Source organism: Protopterus annectens, chromosome 10.part0, assembly GCF_019279795.1.
Source record: "Protopterus annectens isolate FY-2018-M chromosome 10.part0, PAN1.0, whole genome shotgun sequence".
Classification (NCBI taxonomy): Eukaryota; Metazoa; Chordata; order Ceratodontiformes; family Protopteridae; genus Protopterus; species Protopterus annectens.
The window spans coordinates 1,703,415,801-1,703,440,494 of NC_056744.1; the positions used below are offsets into that span (position 1 = coordinate 1,703,415,801).

General features: G+C 39.0%; 1 protein-coding gene across 1 annotated transcript in view; it reads right to left on the reverse strand.

Moving 5' to 3' along the window:
- Window positions 1-24,694, reverse strand: part of LOC122814452 (E3 ubiquitin-protein ligase TRIM39-like) — a 125,903-nt gene that overhangs the window by 44,796 nt on the left and 56,413 nt on the right. The window contains exon 3 of the mRNA XM_044087031.1: window positions 10,364-10,702. Within this exon, the coding sequence (XP_043942966.1) occupies window positions 10,364-10,702 (339 nt within the window). The remainder of the gene's footprint in view (window positions 1-10,363; window positions 10,703-24,694) is intronic.

Consider the following 24,694-nt stretch of genomic DNA (forward strand, 5'->3'; position numbering starts at 1 on the left):
TTGTGACTTACCTACCGCTACATTATTAGTGAGTCATACATTTTTTATTAGTACTGTGGGAATAAAGGGGTCATCAAAGGATAAACATGGGAATAAAGGGTCATCAAAGGATAAACAAAGAAAAAAACAAAACAAAAAAAAATGATGCAACAAAAGTAAGGAGAACTACTATTCTGTAGTTTGGATATTGTTCATTTAACAGTAATCCAACATGGTATGGGTAATACAGAATTTACCCACAGATTGCACAATCGGATCAAGATTGTGAAGCCTGAATGATTAAACAAAGCCAGCCATGGATAAAACCCTGTGTTACTCACACCCTGTCAACTCTTGCTATTATACAGTGAAATTATTTAAGAACAATTATTTATTATTTATAAAATTATTGCATAAAAAGAATTATATGCTCTTCCATCTGCTTCTGATAGTTTGGGATAGCCAATATATGAACTGCATATGCTCTGTAAATGTGCCCTCCTTATGATATTTGTGTGGTGCAAGAGGCTTTTTTTTAATATCATGTTTGCAGGATATACCATGCAGCTACTTGTAGGGGACCTCCTGGCACTGAAATTGTCAGCTTTTTTTTTTTTTTCATGTGAAACAGAAGACCTCCAATATTTCATAAGCTCAACACTTAATACACAATAGAAAAGAAGTTAATCATTTTTGTCCTTTGTAAAGTGAACCTTGGAGTTTCTCAAACCTGTCATTTAATGAATTTTCACACATCTGTAGTGCCTTATGTAGGAATCCATCATAAATATTTACAGTGTTTATACAATGTCAACTTTTATGGTACATTTGGTTTATTTGAAGTAAGTTTTATTTTTAAAATTATGTCAGACACTACAAACATTACTATTGTGGGGTGAATTGTCATGTGGTTGTAGACAAGTCTAAATGTGTGAAAACTCATTAAACAGCAGTTTTGAGAAAGTCCATGGTTCAATTACAAAGGATGAAGGTGCTTAACTGCTTTCTTATCATATATTACATGTTGTTCTTGTGAAGAACTGGAGGTCTTCCATATCATTTTGGAATTCTTGTTGGACTCTAACTAATCTTGTTATCTGGTAATTTTTTTTTTTTAATGCACTGAATGGTTATATACTGTGGAGTGTACTGCTGAGGGGACAGTGGCACAGTAGATAGCGCTATCTCCTCACAGCAAATGGTTCCCCAGTTTGACTCTTGGCTGGGATGCCTCGTGTGTGAAGTCTGGAATGTAAGAATAAACCCAAGCACCAGGAGGAAACCCACAAGAACACAGGGAGGACATGCAAAGGCATGCAGTAGGTGGACTGGACACACTAAATTGGCCATAGATGTGAGCGTGTATGTGGTGTGGATGAACTACAGTAGCACGGCTAGTCATGCAGCACTGTAAACCTGGTCTCTAGATAATTGTCACCGTTGAAGTAACACCCTGACCCCATATGCAAAAATGGGAATCAGGGGTTGTGGATGAGGGTAGAATTTTTTTTTTTTTTTCCTTCTTAAATTGATCAGTCGTGTCACGGAGAAAGTGAACTTACTGAACTACCTCCTGTGGGGAACGTTCAATTTACAATGAGCTTGCTGATTAGTTTGTCCAATCAGCATGCACATTTTGAAATGTTCATGTTCCTTTACTGTACAATTACCATTACAGCACCTGCACAAATGCTCTGCAAATGTAAGCAACAAAACCAGAAGCAGGAAAAAGCATGCCAGTAGATTTTTATGAATGAATGTGACCTCCTTTTCTTTCCAGTTACAAACAGGACCATATTTGTTTATTCATGTGTACTAGCATAAAGCTAGCTCCTCAAGTAAAAACCAAACAGACTATCATGTCATGAATTAGTTGGCTTGAAGACCTACAGGCATACCTCTCAACTGTCCAGATTTTAACAAAATGTCCATATTTTTGCTCTGTTCTTGCCATTTTTAATTAAGTTAGCCCACAGAAAGTACTACCCCCACCATTTTAATTAAGTTAGCCCTCTTAAGATGATGCACCTTTTTTGTACCAGCATCCATTTACAGGATTGTCTCAACAGCCAGAATGCTGTAGTAGGTTATACATAGAATGTACAACCCCCACAGTGAACAAGAGGAAATGATGTGCTGCTGACAAAGCAGTCGTAATTATCCTGAATTTCCTTCCTTAAACAGGTGGCGTTCTTATCAAGGAGGAATCACAAACTAATCTGTAAGCAGATGTAGACATCTTTCACACAGGAATATTCAAGAAAAAAAAAACTGCATCTCCTCATGGTATGAAATCGGTCAGAAATGACAATAAGATACTGATCAAGACTTGAGGTAGGTATAAACCAAGAAAGAATAAGGCAAGTTAGGGAGATCATGGAACTCTGAAGATGCCCAGTCAACAGCCTAGCCTTTTATTCTAATTGGCAATCTCAGGAAATGTTTCTGCACAGATCTGCATTAAGTAGGGTCTTGTAAGTTTAAAACTTGTCATTGTTTGAAAATAATTCTGAACCCCACTTTGCTGTACTATTAAAGCAGTTCTTACAGCTAAACTCCATCTTTTTCAAACATGCACTTCATCAAATTCCTCTACTCACATGAGACCACCAAAAGGCACTGGTTACACAAATATACACATGGTCTACTCCAACCAAGTGTCAAAAGTGTAAAACTGTTTTCTTTCACCAGCCCCTTTCATTCAAAACAGGAATACTTGCAAATCTACACCGACTACCAGACCTAAGATATACATTTTATGATGCTCTGACAGCTCTGTGAAAACAATTACATGCTCCTGTGACAGCAATCACTCATTTCTATCATTTAATAAATGTCAAAAGCCCTTTTGTAGGTTAAAATAATAGACTCATTAGATCTTTGCTAGCACTGTTCATAACCAAATAACCCACATGCAAACAGGATACTGTCCTGCCCTGTTACACAAATATGTTTGGGTTAAAAAGGAAGGAAGACAATATGGATTCACCTAGAGCTCGACTTCCACCTCTGGATGACATGACATTTTTGCTGCTGGGTTAAGCACACCTCCCTCAACATGTTTTCCCCAATACTACTAGACTGGATTACACGGGCATCACTTTTTCAGACTAAGATATTCTCTGGAAGGGAACTCCAACAAAGAAATGGTACATCATAGTTACTGGTTCTCTAAAGCAACAGTATATGCAGGCCAACAAGTGTTGGTCTACTTTTTTGTTATGACTGGAAATAGCAGGAGAGGGGATTTCATTATTGATACTCATAGCATTTCATTTAAAACAGATGTGTAGTAATAGTTTGCACTTTTAGGTTGGTAACACTTGTTTTTTGGTACAATGGTGATACTCACTGCAACTGTTATCAATTGTTCAGTGGGCAAAATTCTTTAGATGGAATTTTTTTTTACATACATTCTCTTTTACAGTTACTTAATACTTTGATGGCAAACCTTCATTAAAAGTTACATACTAAAACTGATTTCCTTCTGAAGGAAGTGGTAAATTTGGTATTTCTAGGATACGGTTATCTACTTCTCAGTTTACTCAGCACAAGTTTCCTCCACAGTAAGTCCAGTAACCATCTCATTTAACTGAACATAATAGTCTGTGTATTTCAAACAAATTCTGCAAACCTCTGGACTAATACAGAAGGCCAGACAGCTGGTCTTTTTTCTGTTGTGAATCTCACAGCACTGGGTATCCTTAAGTGGTATGGTACCTGCTTGCTGCTCACAGATAATGAACCTTAATTAGTATATAATAAGACATTATGTTTTTGAGAGATGTAAGCATTTAACTTTAATTAGTATATAATAAGCCATTATGTTTTTGAGAGATGCAAGCATTTAACTAACAAGGAGGCCTCACTCCCACAAAGGGACAGAGACAGTGGGTATCACACATTAGTATGTAATAAGACATTATGTTTTTGAGAAATGTAAGCATTTAACTTTACTTAGTACATACTAAGACATTATGTTTTTGACAGATGTAAGCATTTAATTTACAAGGAGGCCTCAGTCCCACAAAAGGACACAGACAGTGGGTATCACACATTCCAGAACAATCTACACTAATCCACTGTATAATGTCTTACACTGTGGCTGTAAAGTTATTGCCAAAGCCTCCAGATCCATGAAGATGGTCTCAGTAAAAATGTAACATAACATCATCTTCTGGCATACTTCCAACAAAGAGTCACCAGGAATTAAATAATTTCAGATCCAGAACACCAGACTACTCTATAAAAAAATGTTTTAGTAATTGATGACATAATCTGTGTTTTCTGGACAAAGACAGGGTGATGGAGAATTGTCTTTCAGATGCGAAGATCTCGGACACCTCAAGAGATTTTAAGGTACTTTCACCTGGAAAATATGACTAGGTGGGAGTGAATGATTTGGCATGCAAAACTCTGAGGGATATCAGAGAAGCATGTCAAACACTCCATGCAAGTCATAAATGCAGGGAAGATTATGACCCAAGAGGAATCCTTCATTCCTTCCCAAGAATGATGACTATGTACAAAGATAAGATAAGTAGCATCAATTGGCTAAATATCTGGTACCAGATAAAATGTGTGTCAACATGAGATGAGATGCTAGACAGTCCTACATGTTCTGCCATGGACAGCCTGCAGGTCTTGTTCTAAGCCTTCAACATACAGGCTAAAACTTTGCTGCAGCCATAGTGCCTTTTTAGGCAGAGTCCAGCTGATGGACATGCCAACATAACTAACATATCAAATCCAAAACAGGTTAACATTAAGGTGGCTCTGCTCAGTGCCAGACGTCTCAACAACAAGTTGCCCAACATTGAGGCCCTCCTGCATTTGAAGCACCTCCATGTTTGAGTAATTACTGAAACTTGTTTTAAATGTTAAGAAAGCACTCTGTGCATAGCTAGGTTTTGAATCTACTATGTCTTCAGACTCAGTGGCAACTGTGATGGCCATCTCCATATTTGTTAGGGACCACATCACCTCTAGATAGATTTCCAGGGACCCATAAACACAGCTATTACGTTATAGCTTGTTTCAGGACTCCCTCTATGTCTCCTGATAATTATGTAAGGTGGTTCTTAAATGTAATCAATGAACTACCTATAAACAAAAACTTTATTTTGGGAGACTTTAACTACCCATGAATCGAATCAAATCAAATGTAGGATACATTCATACAAATTGTTTGTTTCATAAACAAAAGCTCCCTGGAACAATTTGTAAAACCCACTACAGGGCCTAATATTCTTAACTTCTTACAAATGCTGCTTTTTTCATGCACTTATCCCCTGGTACTCCTTCCCTGGTTAAGCCTGTTCATAAACTAGTCACCTTAATAATTAAAACATCGAAACTTTATCTTAGAATTTGGTAAAATTTGTAAGTTTTTAATCACTGAATTCTGAGATGTTGATATTGTCAAGTTTAAAGATTCAATTATTCTAGCTTAATGTCAGATTTCTCAGCAAGAAGCTACACAAAGAGTTTAATGCCCACTTGGATAAATGTATACAACTAACAGTTTGTGTCAGATCTAAATATAATGCAAAGTTTAAAATGAAACCACCTCGGTGGTCTAATAGTGTAAACTTTGCAATAAAAGAAAAACACTCCTTAAAATATACATCAGATCTAAGGACCCTCAAATCAAGGCTAACATTAAAAAACTGACTAAAACTTAAAAAATATATATGTATTAGGACTATTAAGTCAGTCCATGAACTGGAGTTAGCATATGAAATTAAGGACAACAAATAAGCTTTCTTCAGCTAAGTGTTATGAAAGAAAGAAATAATGCCCAACATTGCTCAGAACTTATTCAAGATAGCACTACTAACTCTTACCCATTAGACATTGCCAATGTACTAACTAACAAATTTAGTCTCAGCTTCACTCTGGAAATACTGAGACAAACCCTACTTAACTCTGAATCCCTCAGTGCCAGCTCCATCATCACCACCAAGGTTCATGTACTAAAGGTACTCTCAAAGGATAAACATACCTCCTGCATGGTATATGACACTGCACATGGCTGTTTAATAAAACAGTACCATGCAAGTACTTGTGGAGGAACTGAAACTATTTAACCTGAGTTTAGCTACTGCCATTTGGTGCACAGTAGTGATGTCACTTCACAACAGTTGCCATATCACTGATCCCTGGAATTACAGGCCCATTAGCCTGATGAAACTCATAATGTAAAGCTATGGAGCATATTGTAACTAACCTGAAAAACTACAGCATTAAAAATTTCATCAAGCTAGAGCGGTAGTACTTTAACCTTGACAAGGGTAGATCCTTTCTAATGAATCTGGTTAACGTCTTTGAAAGAGTAACACAAGCTATTGACAGCAGCCATGCTGTACACACAGCACACCTCAACCTGGCCAAGGCCTTTGGCACTATACTAACACAGAAAGTATGCTTAATGTAGTAAGATGAACAGCAACTGGCTGAAGGACAGAACACATACAGTGCGTGTAGCACATGTTTCATCAAACAGCATGAAGTCAACCAATGGTATTCTGTGTTGGGACTTCTTTTGCTTAGCATTTGCTTTTCTGATTTCCAGGCTATCAGCCAAGACCTCTGGCTAACCAGGTTTGTAGATGACTGCAAATTGTGAGTCATTGTTAAGTGGCCGTTTGATACGCAAAGCCATGCGATAAGAACATTGATGTGCTAGTAATGAGCTTAAATTAAATCCTAACAAGTGTAATATCATTCTCAGTGGGACATTATCCCTCCTTCCAGCATATGACATCAATGCCCCACTTTAAAATGAGAATGTAATTAGAGATCTTGGCACTTTGGTTAATAATTCCTTCTCCTTTAATTATCACATAACAACAGAAGTGAGGAAGCACTTCCACTTAGCACAGCTAATCAATAAGGAGACACCTTCCAGATTAAAAGAGGTCACTGCTCCATTATATTCAGCACTGATTATGCCAATTACTAAATACAATGTCCTCTCTGGAATGTACCCTACTAGACATCTCTAACAATTAACAAGACCACAGAGGCTCCTAACTAAGGAGATCACCTGTTTAATAACCCTAAGCTACTAGACAAGACTCTAAGCACTGTCTCTTTATTCAGTATCTTATAGACTTCTGAGGGGAGACATATGCCTTGCCTTTCAAGCCATTAAGGACTCAGTGGTCCTTGATCTGTCCACTAATAGAATAGTCCACAAGGGGTCTAAATCTCCACTAAGTAAATAAAACAATGTAGAGACAGAGGTTTGATACAAAACACCTATCCCACCTCATGAATTGACTTCCACTGCAAATTAAGCAGTATGATACATTATCTCCCTTAAACTAGGAACTGGATGTCTAGGCAGGTATTCATAAATTCAGCCTTGGCTTGACTGGTCTGGCACTTCTTGACAAAGGACGTTCAATTTGAGGGTGGGCACCGACAGGTATATATGGTCACAAGAGCCAATTGCCTTGCATTTCTTATTATCTGAAGATACCTCGCAGCAAACCCTTGATAAAAAGAGTCCTGCAATAGGTAAAGGTATTTGTCTAGAACAGCTATGCTACACTATTTTCAGCCACTGGTCAGAAATTGTGTATATAAAAATCAGAGACAGCTTAATTTATGCATCAACAATTTTGATGGCTGATGGCTTTACATTAAATAGTCCTCCACTCAAACCTCATCATATGGTCACCCCCTCGTTAGTCAGGTCTGACCATAAGCTAATCACCCTTAACATCCACATCCCACCCCCACCCCCCAGTAAAGAAACCACCATAAAAAACTTCTCCAAAGCCAACTTCATGCTACTCAAGTCAGAAGTGACAAACTTCATGACACCCATGCAGACGGGAACTGAAAGTTCAACTGCTGGATCCTACACTAAGGCACTGTACGAGCACATCCACTCATGCATGAATCGTGCCATCCCAAATAGAACCAAAATGCTCTCATCCAAAAAGGAAGCCAATCTGGTGGTCCCCTGCCTTAAACAAACTTTACAACAAAAGGAAGAAACTTTTGCAGAAAAGAGGAAAATCCCAGGATGCAAAAACTCCTTACTAGCCTCAGTAAGAAACTGAGATGCCTCATAAAATCCTCCAAAGCTAGTTACGAAAATAAAATTGCCAAAGATTCCAAAGACAACCACAAAGCATTCTATAACTATGTCAAGAATCTAAATGGCAATGCTCAGATCTGCTCTGAGCTAAAACAGAATGGCATTAAATATACTGATCTGAAGGATATTGCCAATATCCTGGCAGATCGATTCAGTGCCAACTTCACCCCTCTCACCCCTAAATGGCCCATCTCAATACTGGAAGATTGCCAAATTCCAGTAATAACAGTCACACAGTTACAAAGCACTCTCTAAAGCCAAGAATACAGCATCCATGGGACCAGACGACATCCCGGGCTGTGTACTACATGAACTACAATATGAACTGGCACCTCACCTAAGTGTCATGTTTAATCATAGCCTCACCTCAGGTTCGTGCCCACTGAGTGGCGCAGAGCTACAGTTATCCCAATCCACAAGGGGATCCACCTTGGATCCCGGAAACTACTGTCCCATCAGTGTGACAAGCCTTATCTGCAAGGCCATGGAGCGTATTATCATGGAATGTATAAACAAAGACATTGGCAACCTTCAAACACTGGACCCCACCCAGTTTGGGTTTGTGAAGGCGATCTTGTGTCTTGAACCTAATTGACTTCTTTGAATCAGTCTCCAGAGCCATGGACAAGGGTAAGGTGGTCCACACAGCCTATCTTGACCTTGCCAAGGCCTTTGACACCATCTCCCACTCTGGAATCATAGATAAACTTACTAAGTTGGGCATTAATCCCTATGTCACCCAATGGGTTGCTAAATGGCTTACTGATAGAACCCACACTGTAAAAGTAGCCGACTCCAAATCCAGCTCCAGACAAGTGACAAGTGGAGTACCTCAGGGTTCAGTCCTGGGGCAGCTCTTGTTTGGCATCTACTTCTCTGAAGTACAGGTCAACACTAAGGGACTCTGGCTAACAAAGTTTGCAGATGACTGCAAACTGGGAGCCATTATTGAATCCCCAAATGATGTGGATACTCTACAAAAGGGTCTTACAGAAACAGATGCTTGGTGCCAGAGCCATGGGCTCAAGCTCAATGCCAAGAAATGTATTGTTATCCCCTTTGGGAAAAACATGTATCCATGAATTACCATATAGGTGGCAGTACACTAAACACAGAAAGTGTGATAAGAGACTTAGGGACACAGGTGGACAGTGGTCTCACCTTCGATAACCACATCGCCACAACAGTCAGGAAATCCTTCTATGTGGCACACCTCATCACGAAGGGCTTTTCATCCAGAAAAAAGGAGGTCATTGTCCCACTGTACTCATCCCTCATTAGACCCATTATAGAATACAACACCCCATTTGGTATGTACCTCTCAAGACATCTGCAACAACTGGAAAGGCCTCAGAAATACCTCACTAAAAGAATCACAGGCCTAAAGCAGATGCCCTACGCTGACCGCCTTAAAAAACTCCAGCTATACTCTGTCGCATATCGTCTACTCAGAGGCGATCACTGCTTAACATACAAGGCCATGTCAAACCCAGAGCTATTGGACATGCTACACTTAAAGAAATCCCAATCCCTCAGAGCTACACGCTCCAGGGATCTAAACCTTGTCATCACAATAAACAAAACATGCTGGAGGGATAGGTTCCTGACCCAGAGACTCCCCAGACTCTGGAATAGATTGCCCATACATGTCAAGCAGAGTGCCTCTTTGGACCTCTTCAAGAGGAACCTTGACAATTGGATGTGAGAAAGGAAATTCACCCCAGGGATCACAACAGTCGCCCTGCTAGACAGGGGTCCAGGAAAGTACATAATGTGGGAAGAAATAGCCAGGGAATTGTTATGGCTAGGCTTGTATAGGCCCTAGGGCTGATAGCCTAGTACCAACCTATGAACCTATGTATCATTAATTTTAAGAATGTGATCAATGAAGTATGCAAGGAAGGAATCATCACATCCAGAGATCTCAAAGTTAGTGCAGGTTGAGACATTTAATTATTTTTATACTCCAGGAGTTTGTTTTGACATGTTAGGAAATTCATTTTGTTGTTTTTCTAGAACAAGCATGTTTATTTCAATATATTAGGAGTTGACAAGGTTTGCCTTGATGTAAAGCCATGGATCAGTTTCTGGCAAATGAACAGAACAAATTAAGAAAACAAAAACAAAAGTAATTAAAAAATAAGCACATTACTGCATATAATTTAGACTGCTGGGAAGTTATTATCTGAAATGTTTCTGTCAGCTGCAAACACAAGTTTTCACTTTCCAAAATGAAATACATGCAATAGCAAAAATCAAAGGTGGACTTACTGATAGAACTCCATTAGGTTTGTGTTTTCCATGTTCTGATGTGTCACCTGACACTGATTCCTCAGTGGTTGTCAGATCGTCTGTGTCATCATTTCTCTCTTCCAGAACTTCCAGAACCTCTACTTCTGTTTTGATTTGAAAGTTAGTATCATACACTGCTGCCGAGTGAATTTCTGTAATGTCAGTTTTAATGCATTCAAGATTTTCTTTTATCTCTCTCAGAATTTCTGATGCTTTGCTGTTAAGCTGTTGAATGAGTTTTTGCTCCTTGTCATGGAGAAACTGGTGCAGTTTTACAAATTCTTCTGCAATGTATTTTTCCAAATTAACAGCATGTTCCTGTGAAAAGAGTAATACAGATAAGAACAAGCTAACTTGCTACACATTATCATACCACAATACCAGTTATGTCCATATATTTACCTTGCATGACAGAATGAATAAAGTTAAGCTGCCTGGAAACAGAGACAGAGGAGCTGACTGCAAAACTGGTGACATGGTTAAGGGGAGGGTTTGTCTTAATGGTTAGGTCTTTACCTCACACATGCAACGTAAAGGGTTTGATTCTGACCTCTAGTTATTGGCTAGGTTTATAAAAGTCTGCAGACTGGTAGCCTAGTATTTACCTATGAACCCATGAACTATGAAACTAACTAAGCACATCAGTGTGGCTAGAAGGGAGAAATGTGAAGCCACCGAAATGCTCTCTGGAAGAGTGAGACTGGAGACTCAAGTACATAAATGATCAAAAATGAGTGCAATACAACAGCTGTGTGCTCAGAGGGAGGTGAAGATGGATCTGAAAAAAGCATAAGGTAAGCCTCACACTGTTTGCCTGCCTATACCAACCTGATGACTTCTATTGACTCCTGGTGTTCTCCGATGATTAAAGTGTTTTTTGGAAAGTATGGTGAGCAAAGAGGCCATATTCTTAGAAGGAAGAAGTTTTCTACTGCAAGGCAGAATGTGGGCTCAGTCCCCTAGGCAGACCTGCACCTGTTCATTATACAGAAGTTAGGAGGAACCATGGTGGCTAGGCCATATCCAGGATCACGACAATATAAAGAGACACGAATTAGGTCATGCCATCATACACAATGGACCAGATTCCAAAAGACTTGTGTAGGTCTGTTTATAGAGATAGTAACTTAATTCAGTGTAAGGCCTTAGTCCAGGAGCAGATCTTTTGGAATCTGATCCCCAGTGTAAGCTAGTTTATAAATAGGCCTTACATCAAAGTAAGTTACTTACGTGGAGAACAAGTCTTTTGGAATCAGGAGAGACTTATACAGGGAAAGTCACTTACACTGAGAGCAAGTCTTTTGGAATCAGGCCTAATAGGAAAGTAGGGCTGCTAAATACTAAAATCTCCTAAATGAATGGAAGCAAGTGTCACTATCGTGTACTATTGGTTGGCTTAAGATACTTATAAAGCGCAACCAACGTAATCACGAGAAGATTAAAAATGACATTTTGACTTTACAAAACAGCCTGGTAACGGAAACGAACGATGATATTCAAATGTCCAAATTAAGTGACAAAATCAACAAATTAGAGATTGACATTGTGCAACGTAAAAGAAGTAAGTTGGTTCGTGATGTTAAAGACTACGAAACCGGCACCTTGTTCAATTGGCAACGTGAACCTACGCAAAGGACCCGTAATAGGTCAAGGGGCAGGACTTGGAGCAGTGGTTCCAAGCGTAGAGGAGCATCAGCATCATCAGCGTCTTCAGCAGAGGGCAGTTCTGTTAAAAACGTTTCTTTTGCTGAGACAACAACAGCGGGGAACAGAACCTTAAATCGTGAGGTTCTTACAGGTTCCGGTGATTGTGGCAGTGACAATTCTAACTTTCAAACAGAAGAACAGAACAGGGGAAGAAACGGGAGGAACGGAAGGAAGGGAAGAAACAAACTTAAATGAAGGTTTGTTAGCAGCTTCTGCGAATGAACTCTTATTACATTGTGTGAACTTGTCTGAATTAGCTTTGAGTTCTGACATGTTAAATGTTTTACGCAAAGGGTGCAAGTTCGTCCCAACTTTCTTCCCTTCTCTGGCTGACATCTATTTTGATATCAAATGTTTTATTAGAAAATTGTTACTGCGAGTTCATTTTTCCAAAATGGAGAAAACTGTTGCACTTAATGATATTTCTAATGAATGTAGTGATTCAGAGTTGGAAATTGATGATGATTTATGTAATTTATCCATCTATAATTATGAGTTAGAATCTGATATTTTGAATGTCGAGAATGAAATATCTAATGATGATAATGATGTTTTTTGCACTGGTTATGGCAGATTAACACTACCAAATTTTAAAAGGGAAAACACGTTTATGCCATATATTGCTGTACCAGCTATCTCATTATTTCAGAAAGTCCTTTTGAGGGAAATTGAAAATTGTTTCAGTGAATTTTGTAGAGAACAGAAATGTTTTAATTTAACTAAAAATGAATGGCAAGCTTTAAAAGCTTTGAAATCAATGAAAAATGAGTATATCTTTAAACCTGCGGATAAGGGCGGCAATTGGGTTATAATGGACAGACCTAAATATTTATGTATGGTGAATGATTTGTTGGAGAGCCCTGAAGAATATATGAGATTGAATAGTGACCCAATAGTGACCTACAATGATGAGCTATTATTCTTACTGGAAAGGGGTGAGCGTTTGGGTTTTCTTATGCATAGTGATGTCAAGAAGTTGTATATTCCTAAACCAGTTACTCCCACTATGTATGCATTACCCAAAATTCATAAAAACTTGGAAAAGCCTCCAGGGAGACCTATCATTTCAGGAATAGGTTCATTCTTGGAAAATGTTAATTTATTTTTAGACTCACAGCTTAAACCCTATTTAAGTAAGGTAACGGCTCATATAAGAAATACACAAGATTTAATCAATAATCTGAGAAATGTGAAATGGGATTGTGATTACTATTGGGTCACTATGGACATTAAATCTTTGTATACTAATATTGACATCAAATGGGGCATAGAATCAGTACTTAATATTATGGGTGAGGGTCCCAAAAGCAATTTCATCATTACTCTCTTGGAATTCTGTCTAACTCATAGTTATTTTTGTTTTGACAACAAATATTATCTGCAAATAAAGGGCACAGCAATGGGTGCAGCTTATGCACCCAGCTATGCCATCATTTATATGGATCACTTTGAAAAGAAATACATCTATTCTACTAATTTCTTTAAGAGCAAGGTAATATTATATAAGCGTTTCATAGATGACTTAATCTTTATTTGCAAGGGAGATTTTCATGATTTTCTGGATTTTTTTGAAGCACTTAATTTAAATGGACATAAATTGCAATTTTCTTATGAAATTAATAGAAATGGGATTAACTTTTTAGACTTAACTTTGTTTGAAAAGGATATGAATATTGAGTTCAAACCATTTAGAAAGGCAACTTCAGTTAATTTGTTCCTACATGCCACTAGTATGCATCCTGAACATCTACTTAAGGCCCTACCCTATGGGGAATTTAAAAGAATTAGGGACCATACCAGTGTTAAGGAGGATATAGATGCAGAATTAGATATAGTCCTGCATAGATTATTAGATAGAGGGTATAAATATAATGCTCTATCTGAATGTAGAGAAAGTGTGATTAATAATGTCAGAGTTATTAACAGAAGGGATACTAGTGATTTAAATTTTGACAGAAAATCAACTAGAGCTAAGGGAAATGTTGAGAAAATATTTTTTATAACTAAATTTTCTCCTTTTTCAAAAACACTAGTCTCTGTAGTTAAAAAATTCTGGTATCTTATCTGTGAGGATGATAGCATTGGTGGATTATTCCCGAATAAAATAATCTTTTCTTTTAGACGGGGGAAGAACTTAAGAGAAATCCTGAACAACAACTTTATACAACCTATTATTCCGATCTCAGTGAGGGTAGGCACTTTTGCTTGTGGCTCATGTAGCATTTGTAAGAGAATTGTTGATATTGCTAATATCAATAATATCACTCATATTTCGAAACACTACTATAATTGTAAATCTACTAGTATTGTATATATTATAGGGTGCTCCTGTAAGGATGTTTGGTATGTGGGACAAACCAAAAGAATGTTGAAAATTAGAATTTTAGAACACCTTAAGGATATAAAAAATCTGAATGTTACCAGTCCTGTTGCAAAACACTTTTTGGATATGCACGATGGTTGTAATGATAGTTTAAAATGTAGTGTACTGGGGAAACCTTCTATTCGTAAGGGAGATGATTTAAGAGCTAAATTATTGGAATTGGAAACTAGGATGATAATTAAATATAAAACTCTAAAACCATTTGGTCTGAATCAAGAGCTGGGTATATAATTTACTATTAATATATCATGGGGAATTTTCTCTATATATATTAATTTTTTTATATATATGTGAGTAATATTTTTATTAAAATAAGAATTTTGACATTAAATGTGTATGCACTTTGTTTATATTGTGAATGAAATTTTGAACTGATGAATTCATTGCTCATACTAATTTTGAATAATTATGTATATTAATTGCATATTATATGCTTCTAAATTAATTTTGATAGAAAAACTGTCTTCATTTAAAAACTTCTTCATGTTGACTGCTAGTTTAGATAATATGTCCAAATTGCATTTTATAGTGAAGTAGAGATCACTTTAAATTTTGATGTTTAAATATATCAATTGGTAATTTATCAATTAATGATTGATATAAATAGAGCTTAATTTCAAAGCTGTAATGTGATCCTTTGAAGGCGAAAGGCCGAGGTACCAGATCGAAATAAAAGAACTTGGTGAAATGGACTGTTTGGTTTGTAGCCTAATAGGAAAGTAGGGCTGCTAAATACTAAAATTGATTCAGCAATGTGAAAATCAGTGAATGCAAACACGGAAACAGTTGTGCAGTGATTTAGTCCCAGCATCCAATAAGAAAGTACAGTTGTGTAAAATCTAACCATAACAGTAGATGAACTTCTCTTCACTGCTGCAGTATTTTTTACATAAAGGATCTCCTGCCAAGGAAAGCCCAATTCTGGGCAGTAAACCAAAGTCTTAGTTCTTACAGGATCGTACGTCACATGTATGCTCCCCACACAAGGAGTAGGGCTTAAAGGTGACGTACGAATGCACACACACAGAACTGAAAATGCCCCAAAAGCAGAATGCCCACAGGGACAAGGACAACATGTGCACCCAGAAGGAGAAAAAGGAAGAAGGAGATGAGCCCCTTGGTCAGAAGGGCAAGACAAGGACAAGGCTGGAGTTAGAACAGAGGGGGTAGTAGGAAGGGAAAGAATACTGCAACAGTGAAGAGGACATCTGCTGTTATGGTAAGATAGTACTATGTCCTTCCATAATCACTACTGAAATGTTCTTTAAACTAAAGGAGAGTACAGGAGTGCAAGAGGAAGGTACAGAAGAGCCCTTTACAAACTCATGCAGGATAGCCCTGGCAAAGCCTGCCCTGGCCCTGGAAATAACATACAACTTGTAATGCTTATTGAAAGTATGAACAGGGGACCAAGTAGCAACCAAGAGGAAATCCTTATCCAGACTCTTGAAAGAAGCACCAGAGGAGGCCAATGCCCTAGTAGATTGTGTCTTTACTGATGAGGAAATAGATTTTCCATGAAAAGAATAACAAAAAGACACGGCCTTACAAATCCAGGAGGACATGGTTTGTTAGAAACAGCCGGACCCAAAGTTCTGAGATGAAAGGAAACAAAAAGATGTTCAGATTTGTGAATAACTTTAGTTTTATCCAAATAATATCAGAGCTGTCTATACAAATCCAAGGTGTGAAGAACCTTCTCAATGGCAGAATGCGGAGAATAAAAGAAGGAAAGAAAACGAATAGACTGAATAGGAGACGACTTATAGACCACCTTGGGCATAAAAGAAGGATTTATACTAAAAAATACCCAGTCTCTGTGGTAAAACTAAGAAAGGAGAAAGTTCAGACACACTCTTGGCTGAGGTGAGAGCCAAAAGAAGAACAGTCTTCTAAGTACAGTGTGGTAAGGAAGCTGAAGAAGATGGCTCAAAAGGAGCCTCATTCAATTTTTCAAGTACAAAATTGGGTCCCAGGAAGGAGGAATAGGCTTTCTGGGGAGGCCTCATATGAAGGATGCCTTTAAGAAATTGCTTGACCTCAAATCTAGAGGCTAGAGGAGGAGTCAAGGGCAGACAGCAAAAATTGCTGACAGGTGAGCCTTGACCAAAGAATATGCCAACCCAGCATGTAGTGGATCACACAAATAAGAGAACCCACAGTATCATTTGAAGAGTGGACAAGTGAGGATGAATGGGTGACCCCTTGTCTTGTGAGAAGATCCACCTGGTGAGGTCAGTTGCAGTGATTCCCCATGGTCCCGTGAGGAAAAAGGAACCAGTGCCGTCTGGGCCAAAAGGGAGTCACCAGCAATAGTTTGGGAGTGTCCTGCTAGATCTTTTGCCAGACTCGTGGTAACAGAGGAAGGGGAGGGATGGCATGCAGAAACACCCCTTCCAAAGAAAAGATAGGGTGTCCACTTTCCAAGCCAGGGTACTTGAGACTGGAAGAAAAAAAGAGGAAGTTATCTCATTAGAGTGTAGGCAAAAATATCTACATGAGGAATAGCCCACCAATGGACAATGTCCAGGGACACATCCATGAAACAAACCATTCATCAGCTTGTATATTGGACCAGCTCAAGGACTCTTCCACTATATGTCCTCTGAGGTAGTGTAAACTGCCTAAAGAGTTACTTGACACTAGATAACTAGATCCCAGATCTAAAGAGCTAGTCTGCAAAGTAGATATGACTTTGTGCCCCCTTCCTTGTTGACATGCTACATCACTGTGGTGATGTTTGTGAAAACCATGAGGAGCCAAGAATGAATGAAAGAGGGAAAGAAAAGCCTGAAGAGCCAGAAGCATAGTCTTCATCTCCATTATACTGATGTAGTTTGACCACTGATGAGACAAGAGACCCTGAATCTTGAGGATGTGACAGTAAGCACCCCACCCCCTGATTGAGGCATCTGCAAAGAGCTCCTGAGTTGGAAATGGAACTTGAAAAGGAAGCCCTGGGTTGAGTGTAAGTTAATGAATCCACCACTGAAGCTCAAGCTTGAGACTGGGAAGGAATGTGCCAGGAAATTCATGAAGTGGCAATGTTGAAACCATAGTGAGTTGAGGTACCACTGAAGCTTCCTCATATGCAGCATGGTGAGGGGAATCATGGGAATGGTGGAAGCGATGAACCTGAGAACCCTGAGAAATTCTCTGGCCATGACAGCCACCAGAGGAAGAAGGGTTGGAAAAAGCCATTTAGAGACAGAACTTTAGAGGCAGGTAGAGATGCCAGCATGGGGACTGCCTGAAATCTACAGCAGAGGAGATATAATCCTGAGAAGGTGTCAGCACCGATTTCTGGAAGTTTACAGTGAACCACAGACTCTGTAACAGGGTAGTAGTACACCTGAGATCCTGAAGCAGAGTACTGGGGAAAGAGCTTGAATAAGCAAATCTAGCAAATCATCTAGATAGAGAAGGATCTGAATTTCTCAGACCCACTAAAAACAATGACAGGAGCAAGGGATTTGGAGAGTACCCTTGGGAAAGCAGAAAGGCCAAAGGGCAAAGCAGAGAACTGAAAATGCAAGGAAGAGACAGAGAAACATAACAACTTCCTGAAAAGAGGATGGATGGGGATGTCAAGGTTTAAATCCTGGAGATCCAGAGAGACCAGAAAGACCTGGGATAAAAAAGGGAAATAAATGTTTGCAAAGATAACATCTGAAATGAAGGAATCTTGAGAAAGGTTTTTAGCCAGGAAATATCCAAAATTTGTTTCCAAGTACCCTCCTTTCTTGGGTCCATAAACATCCTTTAGTAAAATCCCTTCCATACATGTGATTTTTTTGTAATTGTTTTTGTGGAAATTTTCTCCCTGGGCCTCCACTGAAAATGGGTCCTTGCCCCAGTGGACTTTCCCAGTCAAAAAGATGTCAATCAATCAATAAATAAATAAATAAGAAGCATAGCTTGAATGTTTCCCTGAGCCAAAAGAGAGTGAAGAACCTCTCAGCAATGAGAGAAATATTCTAGAGGAGGTTGAGGAATGCCTGAAATGGGAGGAAGGGACTTCCAAACCATGAAATATCCCTAACAGATAATGGACAGAACCCAAGAGTCTGAAGTGAGGTGAAGCAAGTTTGGAAGAGACAGAGGCAGATGGTGGGACAAGGAAACCTCATTGTAGGATGGAGGAATCAAACTGTCAAATAGAACCCAGCTTAAAAAGAATAGTGAATGTGAGATTTTGGGCATTGAAATACATCTCTGAAACAGAATAACACATGATCCTTTGAGAACATTAGTTACAGAAAATCTTACATGGCTTTGTATCATATAAATATAAATATCTTACATGGCTCTGTGGTGCTAGAGAATGGATCCAAGATACACACAGATGTGTGATCCTACAAGGCTGAGAAACAGATCTCTGACACAGAATGACTTGTGTGAGTCAGTCATGTTGGGTAATAGACCACAGAGGCAGAATGGTCTGTTTGGGTCTATGGTGTTACAGGACAGATCTATTATACAAAATGGTGCATCTCATCATATGAGGTTATCAATGTAAAAATAAAACTTTTCCCTATGCGTTGATGACGAAGTCTACACCCAGGTAACTACATCATCAATAAAATAACCTTTGAAAGTTGAGTCACTAGTTAGGGATCCAGCAACTCATGTAAATAGTGACTTAGCCTTCATCCAACATGTGCCCAAGGTAATAAGAAAACCCTTCTGTGTTGCTCAATTTATAAGAATGGCATGGAATCTAAGTCCAGAGTGGTCATCATGACACTTTACTTGGCCTTCATCAGACCCATCATAGAGTATAGTGCCCCCTCGATATGTACCTAACCAGACTCATACAGCAACTGCAATATTCACAAAGGTTCCTTACAAATAGGATACAGGGAGTAAACACAATGTCCTATGCTGATTGCTTCAAAGCCCTGCCTCTTTACTCAGTATCACATAGACTTAGGAGATCTTTGGCATACAAGGCATCCCTGGACCCTGTTTTGATGAATTGTGCACATTTGAAGAAAACAAACAGCATCAGAACTACTAGATTAAAAGACCTAAATTTTGCTTAGAACACAAACGGGACATGTTGGAGAGACAGACCAAGTTTTCAGAAAATTCTTGTTCTACGTTCCCCTTCCATGAGAAGCAGAGATCGTGCCTATCCCTATGTAAGTGGAACTTGGACCAATGGAAGGGTAATTGGAAATTCACTGATGGTCTAGCTCCTATATCTCGGATGGAGCTGGACAGAAGCAGTCAGTAAATCACCCCTGTAAATCAAATATCAAATCACATTTGTCTTGCACAGCTAAGCTTTTAAGGGCCCTAGTGGTCATTAACCATGTTCACAGGTTCATAGGTGTGTACTAGGCTATCAGAACCCTCAGGAGGTTAGTATTTAACTAACCCAGCTTTCCTCTTAGACTAAAACAGCTAGGACTTGTAACTAATTTAAGCAAAACCAAAAGCTTGTGTTTTGGCACTCATAAGTGTGTCAGCACAGTTGACTATGACTAGTACATCTAAGCACTAGATAAACAACCTTAATACACTGTCTGTACATACAATAATTTTGGGAATTTAGCTTGACCCCTATGTTACCTAGTCTAGGCATATGCAGAAACTGGAAAAAATTCTGGAATACATACTACCTGGTACAGTTCTGCCAATGTAACGACCAATACTGTGAACAATGGTAGGGAACATATAAGCCCCTGCTCTTACGTTGTTACCAGTTTTGAGCTACCAATAATGGGTGGCTCTAATGCATGCAACCCACAAACTTCAGTCCCTGAAAAAGTTCATTACTGGGTCACTTTAAAAGCAGCATCTCTGAACAGTCCTTTTTTAGGGAATGCCATGAGGTCAAAACTACGAACATGAAAAGTTCATCAAAACACAAATTAAAAGGTCATGCTTCTAAATGCTAGGAGTCTAAACATGAAAATGCACTCACCACAAGCATTCTTAACCTTGGAAGATGATGACATTTGAGCAGTCAAAACAAACCTGATTCAAAGCTGCAGAGAGCATCCCAGCCATACCAAGTTACTCATCCTATCATGCATTCAGACCCCAAACCACGGGTAGCAAAGCAAAAGAAGGTGGAGTTTCAATCTATATTAAAGAAATACATACCTCTAGGCTGGTCTAACAGTATGACTCACAGGAGACACTCCAACTGCAGTTAATCAATGACAAGACCCCTATTTAAATCGTCGCTAGATACAGGCTCCCAACTTTGACTCAGGATGCTCACTTCATATATCTGGACCTCTTCGAATCCCATCAAAATTCAACCCTTTACCCTGATCCTGGGTGATTTTAACAATCCAGCCATAGATTGGAAGTACTACTCATGCCAAAACACAAATGCCCAGCGATTCTTTGATGTCATCAAAGCAAATGCCTTGGACCAGCTGGTTGAGACCCCTAGAAGAGGTGGTAATATCTTGGACTTGATATTACCCAACATATGCAACTACTGCAGCATCCCTACACTGCCATCCATCCTGGTAATATCTGACCACAAAGTGGTCACTTTCGAAGTCACAATCTCCCTTGACCCCCCCCCCCCCCCCCCCAGCTAAGGTTAAACAAAAAAACTTCTCCAAAGCTGATTACAACCTTCTGTGGGAAGGTATAAACAGCTTCACAGCCACCTCCTCCTTCATAGGAACTGGTATAAATGTCCAAACCTACACCAAAGTACTATACAATCATTTATATAGTTGCATGGAATCAGGAATACCCAACATGACAAAATCATCCTCTTCAGGGAAGAGTAAACCTGCCTGGTGGACTTCTGCAATAAATAAACTCTACAATTAAAGGAAAACAATGCTGTCCAGGACCAAGAATGAGCAGGTACCTAATTGGAAGCCATCTCTCCTTAGCGTAAACAAGCAAATAAGAGCACTAGTGAAATCCTCCAAAGCAAACTTAAGAGTCCAAATTGGCCACATCTACAATCATAATGCCTTCTTCAGATATGTCTGCAATCTGAAAGGAAGCACTCAGATCTGCTCAGAACTGGTGGTCAAGAATACCACATATACAAAATGCCATAGACACAACCAACCTGCTGGCAAACAGTTTCAGTTAAAACTTCACCCCTTTGTCCTTCCATCAGTAAATCAGGACATCCCAAGCACCTGTCCCCTCCCCTTATCTCTAGGGAGCAAGTCATCACTGCATCTCAAAGGCAAACAAAATACAGCCTCCATGGGACCCCATAATACCCAGGCCGCATCCAGCATGAACTTAGGCCAGAACTTGCTCACCATTAGGCACCCTATTCAACCAAAGCCAGAGTACTGGCTTAATCCCAGCTGAGTGGAGGACAGCGACTGACATCCCTTTGCACAAAGGTGGAGCGTCCACCGATCCAGGAAATAATAGACCTATCAGCCTAACTAGCCTGATCTGCATGAATGTGGAATAAATTATCATGGACCTCATTAACAAGGACATTGGAAACCTCCAAACAATTGATCCCGGTTTGCTTTCATCAAAGGAAGATCATGCCTGTTAAACTTGATCGACTTCTTTCAGACAGTCACCAAAGCCATGGACGAGGGGAAGATTGTGCACACCACCTACCTTGACTTAACCAAACCTTTGATACTATTCCCCAGTCTGGTACAATAGATAAACTCTCTCAACTAGGCATCAATCTGTATCCTAGCAGATGGGTAGCAAACTGGCTCACTGATAGAACCTGACTAGTCAAAATACGGGATGACACCTCAAGCCGTAGACCTGTAATGAGTGGTGTACCCCAGGGCTTGGTCTTGTGGCCTTTGTTGTTTGGGATATATTTGCCTGAGGTGCAGACCAAATCCAGTGGACTATGGTGACCATGTTTGTAGATGACTAAAACCTGGGGCATTGTCACCAATTCCTCTAGTGATGTGAGCATCCTCCATCCATCCCAAACAAATGACTGGTGCCACAAACATGGCCTCAAACTGAATGCCAAAAAATGCATCATCATCCAATTGGGGGAAGAGTGATGTTCCCCACAAATAATCACATTGATAACAAGCTCCTAAGCATGCAATCATATGTGAGGGACTTTGGCACCAAGGTTGATGATAACCAGAATTTTGACCACTATATTGCCTCCATTGTATGGAAGGGCTTTCTACATGACACACTTCATTAGGAAGGGTATCTCATCCAGGGACAAGGAGGTTATAACATCCCTGTATTCTTCCCTTATAAGAACCATTATTGTTGCCAGGACAGATTTGTGTCCCAGAGATGACGACTCCTGTGGAATAGACTCCCTCTCCATGTCAAGCAGAGTACCTCACTATCCCTTTTTAAGTACAACCTGGATAACTGGATAGTAACAGAAAATACACCCCTGGGATTCCACCAGTGCTGAACAGGGGCATCGGGTGCAGACTTGCTGTGCATGGGCTAAATTCTTGGCTAGGCTTGTAAGGGCCTCAGCGCTAATAGCCTAATAAAATCCTCAGATCGTATAATAGAAAATATTTATTAACCTTCAACATTATTACGTTCAAAGCAATGCAATACGATACTGTCAGGATTAACCGTATACTCAACTCCTACAAACATCACATACATCATTTAAAGCAGCACAACATTACACCATGATGTCCTCATTTTTTACCCTAATAACATCCTATGATCCTAAAATAGAAAACATTTATTAACCTTCAACACTATTACGTTCAAAGCAATGTAATACAAATACTGTCAGGATCAACTGTATACTGAACTACTACAAACCTTATCACATATATAATTTGAAGCAGCACAACATTACGCCATGATGTCCTCATTTTATACCCCAATATCAGATTGCCCTCATTAACTGGGCATTTCCATCATAACAGGTGCTACTCATAGACACATTGCCAGTCCTGATTAGAAATAACATATGCAGCAAACTAAGAACATCTTATTTTAACAATATCAATAACCATTTTAAAAGAAGACATTTCCAATGCATTCAGCACAGATAACCATATAAATAAGTCATACAGTGCAGCTAGAATACATAAGTTACTAGAAGGCATACCTCTCCAATGTCTCTAATACTGTCCCATATTTGTGCTCTGTCCTTTACAAATTATTGATTTTCTGGTACGTCATCGAAGATTACAGTATGTCAATAATGCTTGACATTAGAGTTTCATAATTCTTATTGCTCAGATGATGCATGTTGATATAAAACATGCTATTCCATTAGCTCTTTAAAGGACCACTACGGGCAAATGATGAAGAAAACATATATATTTTTTATCTTGCCATGATTTACTGCATCTCCCAAAGCTGACTGCAGCAAAGTAAGTACTCATTACTAATTTTATTTTGTTTTTACTCGTCTGCCCTCATGGGGGCAGACATTGAGATTCCTTTGCAAAGCTAAATCTGTTCCATAATGCATAGATTGTAAGAATAAATAGCCCTACCATTTGTTGTCCGACTAGACTTCCATTCACGTAGAATGGAACACCTAAAACAACTACCAAGTTTGAGCATCTGCAGCTCATATGTCATTGAATGGTATGCTCCGAGTTTTACAAATGTTGTTCTACTGATGTACTACACATTCTCTGAAAGAAACTTGCAAAAGTGTCAACAAATTACTGAGATAAAAAAAGACTTTTCACAAGGAGCAGTTTTGCAAGTTTCAGTTCCTGGCCAGGTTACTTCTCCCATCTCCCCTCCTTCAGTGGGCTACTGTCTCATATTTCCAGCTTGGCTAGATTAAACTATTTAGTTAGCTTTGCATGACAATAGACAAAAAAAAAAATCACAGCCTGGTGTGCCACTAAAACTGTTCCCTTATATGTCTCTCCACTTCTGAATAGCATTTCCCAGGAATTAAAAAAAAAAAAAGCACACACATCAGTCCAGAGTTTGGGCCAATCTACCCATTTCTTAATGTACACAGTGAAATATTCAGTTTGTAATGCATTCTGGCTGCTGACATAGTTATCTTTACATAGTTATTCTCTTATTAGTATAACCTAAACTTATGGTATTTAATGCCTTTTTTTTCTGTACTCATATCAGAACTTTCCTACTGTATTGTTTTAAGTATTTCTCTGTGATCTCTGAACTCTTGACTAGCACTCTGTTGTAGTAGTATTGTCTTGTGTCTTTATTATTTATCAAATATTTTTAAACCTTTCCACTGTGGCTGTTTTGTATAGAGATAATTTAAGCTTTAGAGTACATTGCATGCTTATATTGATCCTGTG